Source organism: Tachyglossus aculeatus (genome assembly GCF_015852505.1).
Source record: "Tachyglossus aculeatus isolate mTacAcu1 chromosome 12 unlocalized genomic scaffold, mTacAcu1.pri SUPER_6_unloc_3, whole genome shotgun sequence".
Classification (NCBI taxonomy): Eukaryota; Metazoa; Chordata; class Mammalia; order Monotremata; family Tachyglossidae; genus Tachyglossus; species Tachyglossus aculeatus.
Window position 1 is genome coordinate 7,138,154 of NW_024044830.1, and position 13,222 is coordinate 7,151,375.

The window sequence follows — 13,222 nt, forward strand, 5'->3', positions numbered from 1 at the left end:
CCCCATGTAGGTCTTCCTCAGGCACCTGTCCGTCCTCGACCTCTGCCTCATCTCTGTCACTCTCCCAAAGTCTGTCGCCATCTCCCTGACGGATCGTAGATCCATCTCCCTCCTGGGTTCTGCCGCCCAGGTCTTCCTGGTGGTCGTTTTGGTCACTTCACAGCTGGTTGTCCTCACGGCGATGTCCTACGACCGCTACGCTGCCATCTGCCGCCCCCTGCACTACGAGCTCATCATGACCAACACGGCCTGTGGAAAGATGGCGGTCTCCTCCTGGTTCAGAGGGGCCCTGTTTGGGGTATTGTATACAGCTTCGACTTTCTCCCTGAGTTTCTGTGGGTCCAATATCGTCGAGCAATTCTTCTGTGACGTCCCCTCCCTGCTGAAGATCTCCTGCTCAGAGGACCACGTCGCCATCAATGTGAGCATCACTGGTGGGGTAGCTTTAGGTGTTGTCTGCTTTGTCTTGATCGTCATCTCCTATGTGTGCATCTTCCGGGCCGTGCTGAGGATGCCAGCCGCTGAGGGTCGGGCCAAAGCTTTCTCTACTTGCTTGCCCCACCTCGGTGTCGTCACCATCTTCCTCTCTACGGCCTTCATCTCCTACCTCAAGCCCGTGTCCGACTCCTCCTCAGTTCTGGACCTGCTAGTGTCTGTGCTCTACACCGTGGTGCCCCCCACCCTAAACCCCCTCATATACAGCCTGATGAACCGGGACGTGAAGGCTGCCCTGGGCAGAATCCTAAAGGGGAGTTTCCTCCTCCCTCCTCTAAGGCACAAAATATCTGTTTCCTGTTGTTGACTATTCCATTCCTCAACAGGTTTCTGACCGTGGGGGTATCTATATAAAGAGCTATCCAAAGAGAATGTCCAGCGCCTGAGGATTTGTCAATATCTGGGATAGAAGCTGATATGCCATGTATGAGTGTAAGTGCAGTGTGGGCAGGGATTGTGTCACTTTATTCTGAATGGTACTTTCCAAGCGCTTAGTACACTGCTCTGCACACCGTAAACACTCAATGAATATGACTGAATGAAGGAATAAATGTCTGACAAGCGATTGTTTGGGCGGCATCGTGGCTTAGTGGAATGAGTCTGTGACAGTGAGTCATGAGATTTGAAAGGTCTGCACGTTCTGCCACCGGCCTGCTGTATGACCTTGATCCAGCCATGTAACCTCTTTGAGTCTCTCTGTAAAATCGTAATTAAATATGTGCTCTCTATCTCTTACAATTCGAGTCCCTGTGCGTCAGAAAACGTATCGTTCTGTTAGGTTCTAATCCAGGACCTGGCAGTCTTTTGCCAATAAATTCTTAATAAATTCAATAATGATAATGTTGATACTACAACTGATAATAACAGTAATTCTGTGAATTTTAAGATCACTCTTAATGGCTATGAAAATCCGGAAATCGGAGGGTGACAAGGGAGAAAGGAAGCAATCATGGAAACTGTCCCCAGATTTGACAGCCAGTTTACTTGTTTCGATGCCTATCTTCCCCTTCTAGACTGTAAGCCCATTGTGGTAAGGGGCTGTCCGTATTTGTTGCTGAATTGTACTTTCCAAGCGCTTAGTACAGCATTCTGGACACAGTAAGCGATCAATAAATACGATTGAATGAATGAATGAATTTGACTGATCAAATCCTTGCCTCGAATCCATTCGTTCATCCATCAATCCATCCGTCCGACCATCCATCCGTCCAACTGTCAGTCTTTTTACCAATCTTTCCATCCATCCACCCATCCACCCATCCATAATTTTCATAATAGTTGGATTTTTTTAAGCGCTTACTATGTGCCAGGCATTGAACTGTGTACTGGGGTGGATAAGGGCTAATCAGGTTTTACACATTCCCTATCCCACATGGTGCTGACACTCTCAATGCCGATTTTACAGATGAGATACCTGAAGCTCAGAGAAGTGAAGTGCCTTACCTAAGGTCACACAGTAGACAATCCACTCATCCGTCCATTCATCTATCTGTCCATCTATCCATCCACGCTTCTATCCATCTATCCATCCAGCAACGATATTTGTTAAATGCATCTTGTGTGCTAAGTACTGTAGTGAACATTTCAGCGAGATCAAAATAAATTAAGCAACATCCTTGCTTGCCAAGAGCTTAAAATCTAACAGGGGAGATAGACACTGAATTAATTAATGAGAGGATGAAGAAGAGAATGGAAAGAATGGTAAATACATGACTATATGTTTCCAAAGTAGATTTTGTAAAAGCCACTATGTACAAAACTGTAATGGTGGGTGTGAATGAAAAAATGGAGAAGTGGTCTAAGATGCTCATTGGTAGATGGGAGAAGATGACTTAGGGAAAAGAAAAATGAATCGTGCGAGGCATCTGGAAGTGGTGGGAAGACGGAAAGGCTTTGAAAATGGTGAAAGTTGTGCTCTGCTGGACTGGAAGGCTGAAGGAGGAAATGTGATCTCCACCCAGTATCAGTGACTCCTTCCCTGCACCCCGTTCTCAGAAACCCTCAGCCCCCGCAAACTGATAATAATAATAACAATAATAATAATTGCATATGTTAAGCGATTACTATGTGTCAAGCACTGTTCATTCATTCTTTCAATCGGTCATATTTATTGAGCGCTTACTGTCTGCAGAGCATTGTACTAAGCGCTTGGGTAGTACAGGTTGGTGACATATAGAGACGGTCCCTACCCAAGAACGAGTTCATAGTCTAGAAGGGCGAGACAGACAAAAAAAAATGTGGACAGGTGTCAAGTCATCAAAATACATAGAATTAAAGCTAACTGCACATCACTAACAAAATAAATACAATAGGAAATATGTACAAGTAAAATAGAGTAATAAATCTGTACGAACATACGTGCAGGTCCTGTGGGGAGCGGAAGGTAGGGAGGGAGGGAGGGGATGGAGAGGAGGAGAGGAAAAAAGGGGCTCAGTCTGGGAAGACCTCTTGGAGGAGGTGAGCTCTCAATAGGGCTTTGAAGGGAGGAAGAGAGCTAGCTTGGCGGATGTGTGGAGGGAGGGCATTCCAGGCCAGAGGGAGGACATGGGCCGGGGGTAAACGGCAGGACAGGTGAGAACGAGGTACGGTGAGAAGGTTAGCGGCAGAGGAGTGGAGTGTGCGGGCTGGGATGTAGAAGGAGAGAAGGGAGGTGAGGTAGGAGGGCCTTGAAGCAGAGAGTGAGGAGTTTTTGCTGGATGCGTAAATTAACAGGCAGCCACTGGAGATTTTTGAGAAGGCGAGTAACATGCCCAGAGCGTTTCTGCACAAAGATGATCCGGGCAGCAGCGTGAAGTATAGACTTAAGTGGAGAGAGACAGGAGGATGGGAGATCAGAGAGGAGGCTGATACAGTAATCCAGTCGGGATAAAATGAAAGATTGAACCAGCAAGGTAGCGGTTTGGATGTATAGGAAAGGGAGGCTATTGGCGATGTTGCAGAGGTGAGACCGTCAGATTTTGGTGACGGATTGGATATGGATTGATATGAGGGATGAACGAGAGAGCGGAGTCAGGGATGACACCAAGGTTGAGGGCTTGTGATACGGGAAGGATGGTAGTGCCGTCTACAGTGACAGGAAAGTCAGGGAAAAGGCAGGGTTTGGTAGGGAAGATAAGGAGTTCAGTCTTGGACATATTGAGTTTTAGATGGCAGGCAGACATCCAGAAGATGTCCTGAAGACAGGAGGAGACACGAGCCTGAAGGGAGGGAGAGAGAGCAGGGGTAGAGATGTAGATTTGGGTGTCATCAGCGTAGATATGATAGTTGAAGCCGTGGGATCGAATGAGTTTTTCACCAAGGGAGTGAGTGTAGATAGAGAACAGAAGGGGACGAAGAACTGACCCTTGAGGAACCCGTACAGTAAGGCGATGGGAGCGGGAGGAGGAGCCAGCAAAAAAGACTGAGAATGAACGGCCGAAGAGAAAATGGGAGAGCCAGGAGGAGACGGAGTCTGTGAAGCCAAGGTTGGATAGCGTGTTGAGGAGAAGGGGGTGGTCCACATTGTCAAAGGCAGCTGAGAGGTCGAGGAGGATTGGGATAGTGTAAGAGTCGTTGGATTTGACAAGGAAGAGGTCAGGTGACCTTTGAGAGGGCTGTTTCGGTGGAGTGTATGGGACGGAAGCCAGATTGGAAGAGGTCAAGGAGAGAGTTCGCGTTGAGGAATTTGAGGCAGCGGGTTTAGACGACTCGTTCTAGGAGTTTGTAAAAAAAAAACGGTAGGAGGGAGGTAGGCGATACGTGGAAGGGGAGGTGGGATCAAGAGAGGGTTTATTGGGATAGGGGAAACGTGGGCATGTTTGAAGGCAGAGGGGAAGGAACCAGTGGAGAATGAGCGTTTGAAGATGGAAGTTAAGGAGGGGAGGAGTGAAGGGACGAGAGATTTCATAAGATGAGAGGAAATGGGGTCTGAAACACAGGTGGATACAGTAGCACTTGAGAGGTGGGAGGAGATCTCATCTGAAGATACTGCTGGGAAGGATGGGAGAGTAGCAGAGAGGGTTGAGAGAGGGGAGGGGCTGGAGAAGGGGGAGGAGTGACCTTGGGGATCTCATATCTGATGGAGTTAATTTTACTAATGTAATAGGAGGCCAGATCGTTGGAGTTGAGGGATAGAGGAGAGGGAGGAACAGGGGGCCTGAGAAGGGAGTTAAATGTACGGAAGAGCTGCAGGGGGTGATGGGCATGGGTGTCAATAAGGGAGGAGAAATAGTTTTGCCTGGCAGAGGATAGGGCAGAGTTGAGGCAGGAAAGGATAAACCTGAAGTGAACAAGGTTGTCTTGGTGTTTAGACTTTCGCCATCAGCGTTCAGCAGCTCAACCATAAGAGCGAAGGAGGCGGACAGTGGCAGTTAACTAAGTTTGTGGGTTAGTGGTACGAGAGCGGTGAAGGAAAAGGGGAGTGAGCGAGTTGAGTTGAGTAGAGAGTGTAGAGGTGAGAGCAGTAATCTTGTCATTAAGATTGGGTAGAGAAGAAAGGGAGGGGAGGTGGGGTACGATGCGCTGAGAAAGATGGATAGGGTCGATAGAGCGGAGGCCTCTGTGAGGTAGTAATATAGATTTACAGGGGAGAGGAGTGTGAGTGAGGAGGCAGGTGAGAAGGTTATGATCAGAGAGAGGGATTTCAGAGTTGCTGAGGGTGGAGATAGTACAGAGGTAGGAGATGATGTGGTCGAGGGTGTGACCAAGTTGGGGAGTGGGCGATGTGGGGTGGAGCTGGATGTTGGCAGCGTCAAGGAGAGATAGAAAGCGGACGTCAGAGGAGTCACCAGGCACATCCATGTGGATGTTGAAGTCTCCGAGGATCAGAGTAGGAATGGAAAAAGAAAGGAGGAAGGTGAGAAAGGGGTCAAAATCGTTAAAGAAGCTGGAGGTGGGGCCAGGGGGGCGGTAGATGAAGGCTACAAGAATTTGGAGGGGGTGGTAGAGGCGAATAATGTTGGCTTCAAAGGAGGGGAAGGAAAGGGAAGTGGGAGGAGGTATAGTGTGAAAGCGACATCGGGGAGCGGGAAGGAAACATTTTCCGGTGAGTCTGGGGGAGTGGGAGAAAAAAGAGACCGTGACATCCTGAGTGAGCCATCTATCGGTTAGGGCGAGGAGGAGGAGAGAGCTGGAAAGGAATAATATTAAGGAATTAGGATGAAAGGGAGCTTACCTTTAATGGAGCGAGGGATCCAAAGGCCACACTTGGCAGCAGCTGTGGAGGGAGGGCAGGGAGGGAGAAGGGTGCGAGAGTTGGGGAAGGTTTGGATTGGATTGAGTTGACTGGGGCCTGGGCGGGGAGAGGGGAAAGAAGTGTGACGTTGAGCAAGGAGACCTGGGATGGGGTAGGAGCAGGGAGAACTGGAGGGAGGGCGTTGGAAGGGAGAAGTTGAGGGTTGGCGCTGGTACAGAGTGATTCTGTGGCGGGGTGAGTGTGAGGGGTGGGGGTGGGTGAAAGGGAGGGAAAGAGCTGGGTGGGAGAGGGGAAGGGGAAGGTGAGGAATGGGAAGAGCAGTTGGTAGCAGGGGAATTGGTAGTTCATGGTGAGGTCAGCAAGATAAATGATAGCACAGCAGGCAGTTAACAATTAACATACAGTAGCAATAATGCAGTAGCAATAATAAAATGATTAGGTGATGACATCACAGAGGGTGGTTAACAATTAACATGATATCTCAATAATAAAATAAGCAGATGATTATATCACAGAGAGCAGATAACAATATGTGAAGGCCAAAAAAGCAGATGATGACGTCACATAGAGCAGTTAACGATTAACATGCGATGGCAGTAAAATAAACAGGTGATGACATCATCGAGAGACGTTAACAGTTAACATTCGATGGGAATAATAAAATAAGCAGACGATGACATCACAGAGATCAGTTAACAATTAACATGCAGACGCGACCGTAAATTAGGCAGATGATGCTCAAAGAAGAAGGATGAATTGTACATAGGTCAGTCAAATGAAATCACAGAAGTTAATGTCAAGGAGAGTCCAGGGGCTCTTGGCAAAAATGTCTCTGAGGTGGTGGAGGATGGAGTCCTATGGATGGCAGTTCTGGAGTAGGACGGAAGTCTTAACGGGAGCCACGGGGAACGGAGACACCTGAACAACCAAATAGCATGGATGGGCTGACTAGGTGCGAATGAGGTTGTTGTTAAAGTAACTTGGTGATAACAAGGGCCTTTTTACCGGGGGAGGGGAGCGGGCCGGCCGGGGGAGTAATCAGTAAAGTCCGGACCAGGACATGGGGAGTGGGGTGGCTCCTCAAAGAACGTCGCTTATGGGGTTGGGGGGATGGAGGCAGGGGGACACAATGTATCACGATCAGGCAAGGGTGCACAATGTTTCACGATCAAGCAGGGGGACACAACGTCCCACGATCCCAGTTGGCTACTTAGAGAGGAGGTGGCTTCGAGGGGTGAGTCCAGTGATGCTGGGGGGTGGGGGCCCAGCCCAGGGGCCTCGGGGTTCTCGGGCGGGTATGCAGATGCCCGAGCGGGGGACGGCCAGGATCCCGGCCGCGGGGCATGGGCACCGGTTAGCAGGCTGCTCGAGGACAGGCGGAGAGAGGGAGGGAGGGTGGGGGAGCCCCGGCCCTCGCGGCGGCGTCCGGAGGAGAGGATCCTTTCGAGAGCAGCAGGGCCGCGCGGTGTGATGGACCCCCGGACCACGTCATCCCCCGGGCCTGGAATGCCCTCCCTTTGCCCATCCGCCAAGCTAGCTCTCTTCCTCCCTTCAAGGCCCTGCTGAGAGCTCACCTCCTCCAGGAGGACTTCCCAGACTGAGCCCCTACTTTCCTCTCCCCCTCGTCCCCCTCTCCATCTCCCCATGTTACCTCCTTCCCTTCCCCACAGCACCTGTATATATGTATATATGTTTGTACATATTTATTACTCTATTTATTTATTTATTTTATTTGTACATATCTATTCTATTTATTTTATTTTATTAGTATGTTTGGTTTTGTTCTCTGTCTCCCCCTTTTAGACTGTGAGCCCACTGTTGGGTAGGGACTGTCTCTACATGTTGCCAATTTGTACTTCCCAAGCGCTTAGTACAGTGCTCTGCACATAGTAAGCGCTCAATAAATGCGATTGATGATGATGATGATGATGATGGAGGGCCGGCCTCTCAGGATCGGGATCCCGGGCTCCTTAGGCGGCACTCTGAGGAGAGATTCCTACCGGAAGCGGTAGGAGCTGCGCGGTGTGATGGGGGGCGGTCCTCTCAGGATAGGAATCCCGGGCTCCTATGGCGGCGCTATTAGCTGTGATCTGAGGAGAGGAATCTACCGGGAGCAGCAGGGGCCCCGTGGTGTGATGACAGGCGGGCCTCTCAGCATCGGAATTCCGGGAAACAACGTAATCAAGTTGTCCCACCAGGGTTTTTTATGGTATTTGTGAAGCGCTTACCCTGTACGAAGCACTGTTCTAAGCGCTGGGGGAGATACAATGTTATCAAGTTGTACCACGTGGAGCTCACAGTCGTAATCCCCATTTTACAGATGACGTAACTGAGGCACAGAGAAGTTAAGTGGGTTACCCAAGGTGACACAGTTTATAAATGGCAGAGCAGGGATTCGAACCCATGATCTCTGACTACCAAGACTGTGTTCTTTCCACTAAGCCGTGCTACCTCTTATGCTTCTTCTCTTGGTTGCTCCCCCAGGCCAGCCAGGAGGAGGGTTTTAGAATAGATTTAGTATGGATTGAGGGTTTTAGTATGGATTAAGAGAAGCAGCGTGGCTCAGTGGAAAAAGCAGGGGCTTTGGAGTCAGAGGTCATGGATTCCAATCCCGGCTCTTCCATTTGTCAGCTGTGTGACTTTGGTAAGTCATTTAACTTCTCTGTGCCTCAGTTACCTCATCTGTAAAATCGGGATTAAGACTGTGAGCCCCACGTGGGACAACCTGATCACCTTGTAACCTCCCCAGCGCTTAGAACCGTGCTTTGCACACAGTAAGCGCTTATCAAGTGCCATTGTTATTATTATTATTATTATTTAGAGTCATTTCTCTCGTTCCCTCGATTTGCAATCAGAAAGCGTCAGAAAAGTCAACTGATTAAATTATTGATTGATTGTTTGAGGTCATGAACAAGTTGAAAGCCAGAGAAGCAGTGTGGTCTAGTCGATAGAGCTTGGATCTGGGAGTCAGAATGACCCAAGTTCTGTGTGACCTTGGGCAAGTCTATTCACTTCTCTAGGTTTCATCATCATCATCATCATCATCATCATCAATCGCATTTATTGAGCGCTTACTATGTGCAGAGCACTGTACTAAGCGCTTGGGAAGTACAAATTGGCAACATCTAGAGACAGTCCCTACCCAACAGTGGGCTCACAGTCTAAAAGGGGGAGACAGAGAACAAAACCAAACATACTAACAAAATAAAATAAATAGAATAGATATGTACAAATAAATAGAGTAAAAAATATGTACAAACATATATACATATATACAGGTGCTGTGGGGAAGGGAAGGAGGTAAGATGGGGGGATGGAGAGGGGAACGAGGGGGAGAGGAAGGAAGGGGCTCAGTCTGGGAAGGCCTCCTGGAGGAGATGAGCTCTCAGCAGGGCCTTGAAGGGAGGAAGAGAGCTAGCTTGGCGGATGGGCAGAGGGAGGGCATTCCAGGCCCGGGGGATGACGTGGGCCGGGGGACGATGGCGGGACAGGCGAGAGCGAGGTACGGTGAGGAGATCAGCGGTGGAGGGGCGGAGGGTGCGGACTGGGCTGTAGAAGGAGAGAAGGGAGGTGAGGTAGGAGGGGGTGAGGTGATGGAGAGCCTTGAAGCCCAGGGTGAGGAGTTTCTGCCTGATGCGCAGATTGATTGGTAGCCACTGGAGATTTTTGTTTCAGTTTCCTCATCTGTAAAAATGTGGATTGAGAATGTGAGTCTCATGTGGGACAGGGACTACGTCCAACCTGATTAGCTTGGATCGATTCCCAGCTCTTAGTAGAATTCCTGGATTATAGCTGACCCAGATGCTCACTAACGCGCGAACAGTTAGGAAGCTGTTGCCATGGGAACCCTCCAGAGAAGTGCCAACAACGGATCCTAATCCCTGTGGGTTCTCAAGGACTGTAAGGACGAATCGCCTTAATCCGGTTCCCCAGGTAACCCCTCGGAGCAGCGGTCCTTTAGACAAGTTTCAAGGAAGAAGAACTAAGTGACAAGAGAGTTCTCATGTCGCCTGGGCTCCGAGATCCCTGGGTACGGCCCCGAGACGGTCATCCAGGGATTCCCCTCAGAGTGCAGCTGCTTTATCTTTAGGGACGGAGTCCATCTGGAGAAGCATCTCAGGGTCCATGGAAAAGAGGAGAGGGTCTATGGGTTTCTCGGTGTCACTTCTCGGTTGACCGAACCCAGAAGTCCGAGGGGAGACAGGGGACCAGCCCAGCCTGGCAGAAGTAAGCGACCCCCAGCCCCAAGCTGCCCCGGTGAGTGCGCCCGGGAATGGGGATTCATTCATTCATTCAGTCGTATTTATTGAACGCTTACTGTGTGCAGAGCACTGTACTAAGCACTTGGGAAGTACAACTTGGCAACATATAGAGAAGGTCCCTACCCAACAGTGGGCTCACAGTCTAGAAGGGGGAGACATAGAACAAAACAAAACGTATTAACAAAACGAAATAAATAGAATAAATATGTACAAATAAAATAAATAAATGAATAGAGTAATAAATACGTACAAACACATATACATATATACAAGTGCTGTTTTAGGGGAAGGAGGTACGGTGGAGGGGATGGGGACGGGGAGGAGGGGGACAGGAAGGAGGGGGCTCATTCTGGGAAGGCCTCCTGGAGGAGGTGAGCTCTCAGTAGGGCTTGGAAGGCAGAAAGAGAGCTAGCTTGGCGGATGTGCGGCGGGAGGGCATTCCAGGCCAGGGGGGTGACGTGGGCCGGGGTCGACGGCGGGACAGGCGAGAACGAGGCATGATGAGGTGATCAGCGGCAGAGGAGCAGAGGGTGCGGGATAGGCTGTAGAAGGAGAGAAGGAAGGTGAGGTAGGAGGGGGCGAGTTGATGGAGAGCCTTGAATCCGAGGGTGAAGAGTTTTTACCTGATGCGTAGGTTGATTGGTAGCCACTGGAGATTTTTGAGGAGGGAAATAACATGCCCAGAGCGCTTCTGGACAAAGATGAACTGGGCAGCGGCTTGAAGTATGGATTGAAGTGGGGAGAGACAGGAGGATGGGAGATCGGAGAGGAGGCTGATGCAGTAATCCAGACGAGATAGGATGAGAGCTTGAACGAGCAGCGTAGCGGTTTGGATGGAGAGGAAAGGGCGGATCTTGGCGATGTTGTGAAGGTGAGATCGGCAGGTTTTGGTGACGGATTGGATGTGAAGGGTGAACGAGAGAGCGGAGTCGAGGATTACACCAAGGTTGCGGGCTTGTGAGACGGGAAGGATTGTAGTGCTGTCACCAGTGATGGGAAAGTCAGGGAGAGGGCAGGGTTTGGGAGGGAAGACAAGGAGTTCAGTCTTGGACATGTTGAGTTTTAGATGGCGGGCAGACATCCAGATGGAGATGTCCTGAAGGCAGGAGGAGATGCGAGCCTGGAGGGAGAGAGAGAGAGTAGGGGCAGAGATGTAGATTTGGGTGTCATCGACGTAGAGATGATAGTTGAAGCCGTGGGAGCGAATGAGTTCACCAAGGTAGATCGAGAGTGTGGATCGAGAACAGAAGGGGACCAAGAACTGACCCTTGAGGAACCCCTACAGTAAGGGGATGGGACAGGGAGGAGGAGCCCGCAAAAGAGACTGAGAATGAACGGCCGGAGACATAAGAGGAGAACCAGGAGAGGACATAGTCTGTGAAGCCAAGGTTGGATAGCGTGTTGAGGAGAAGGGGTCGTCCACAGTGTCGAAGGCAGCTGAGAGGTCGAGGAGGATTAGGATAGAGTATGGGCCGTTGGATTTGGCAGGGACAGCAGCCCGTGGTGTGTCTCTGAAGAATCTTGCACCTGGCCTCCAGGTTTTTATATGTATATATATTAGAACATTTATTAAGCATTTACTATGTACAAAGCACTGTTCTAAGCGCTGGGGAGGTTACAAGGTGATCTGGTTGTCCCACGGGGGGCTCGCAGTCTTAATCCCCATTTTACAGATGAGGTAACTGAGGCACAGAGAAGTTAAGTGACTTGCCCAAAGTCACACAACTGGCAATTGGTGGAGCTGGGGTTGAGGTTCGGACCAGGGCAGCATTGCAGGCGGGTTTGCAGGAGAAGAAACCAGGCTTCGGCAGGTATGAGACAGTGGCAGGTACCACAGCACAAGCCACTAGTACTGGAATCACTTCCTCTGCTCAGTTCTCAGTCGCATGGTCTTTGTACCTGGACCAGCACTCACCTGCTACTTGTTCTAGGACAAACCCTCCATCGTCTCGCTGACATCCCTTCGTCGGCCCAACATCAGCCCTCCGTCATCCCACCATTCTCCCTTCATCAATGCCCCATTATCCCTCCATCCCCCCCCGCCCCCCACAAGACTGCCAGCTCGTTATGGGAAGGAAACCTGTCTACCAACTCTGTTGGATTGTCCTCTCCTTAACGCTTTAGTCCAGTGCTCCGCGCACAGTAAGCATTCAGTAAATACCATCGATTAATCATTTCTCCCAGGCCTCTGTCAAGACCGACCGACATATATAATTAGGGCCCCACGTCAGACCGTTCCCTGTTTTACCAGACTTCACTCTGCAGTAAATTGTCCTCGTATAGAGGCGGCTGAAATTGGTTTTCCTGGATCCGCAGCTTTGTGCATGTGTGTGCATGTGTGTGCACGTGTGTTCACGTGCTCAAGGAACGGTAGGAGAATCAGGGAGCAAATCCCAGACTTTAGGGAAGGAGGACATCTGGATAAGAAACAGTGGGGAATGTTCACCATCTCTCCCTAGGCAACAGGTTTGGGAGTCAGGGAAGAGCCGAGTGAGTGACTAGATACGTTTGCAGGTGTATGTGTTTATCAACTTGTTTGTATTGTACTCTCCCAAGGGAATAGCACAGTGCTATTCATACAATAAGCGCTCGATCAAAACGATTCATGCGACTGTCTGTCTGTTAGAGAACGGTCTGTGAGTGATCAGGAATACATGTGAGGGCATTACGTGTTTGGATACATGTATGTTTAGCTGTAATTTTGGGTGTGAGAATGAATTTGTGTATTTCAGCATGCCTTCTAAGGTTGTTATATTCTTGCTTTTTGTGTCCACTGGGGGATCGATAAACACCGTTTTTACTATTAGCAGACAGTCAATCAGTTTAGTACCATGCTGTGCACACAGTAACCGTTCAATAAATACGATTTACTGATATCTGAGCAGAGCTCCGTCTCTAGAGCCCTGTACTAATGCTTGGGAGAGTACAGTATAACAATATAACAGACACACTCCCTACCCACAACGAGCTTACAGTCTCTGTACATATTCGTAATTTATTTTATATTAACATCTTTATCTCCCTTTAGTCTGAAAGGTTGTTGTGGGGAGATAACGTGTTTACCAAATCTGTTACATTGTATTCTCCCATGTATTTAGTACAGTGCTCGGCACAGGGTAAATGCTCAAAAATACGATTTCTTAATTGCTTGAATGATTGATATTACAACTTCTACTAGGCCTTTTTCTACTACTTCTGCTACTATTACTGTGACTGATTTCCCCTCTCATATCATTGTCGTCTTGTTGTCCCCACTTGTAGAATTATGGTGTCAATCCTCCTTTGCAGTTCC

At 49.4% G+C, this 13,222-nt stretch overlaps 1 protein-coding gene across 1 annotated transcript; it reads left to right on the forward strand.

Annotated features, from left to right (window-relative positions):
• The first annotated feature begins 259 nt into the window (after positions 1–259).
• Positions 260–881, forward strand: LOC119921605 (olfactory receptor 14A2-like). Its single transcript, XM_038741719.1, has 2 exons — positions 260–718; positions 822–881. Exons 1-2 carry the CDS (start codon positions 260–262, stop codon positions 879–881), a joined length of 519 nt encoding a protein of 172 aa, XP_038597647.1.
• The last annotated feature ends 12,341 nt before the right edge of the window (positions 882–13,222 follow it).

What these genes read in the sequence shown, in the direction of transcription:
- LOC119921605 (XM_038741719.1), top strand. Translation starts at nt 260, where the DNA reads ATGGCGGTCTCCTCCTGGTTCAGAGGGGCCCTGTTTGGGGTATTGTAT. An exon ending in ACAGCCTGATGAACCGGGAC is followed by an intron (nt 719 to 821) that starts GTGAAGGCTGCC and finishes ATTCCTCAACAG; the next exon opens with GTTTCTGACCGTGGGGGTAT.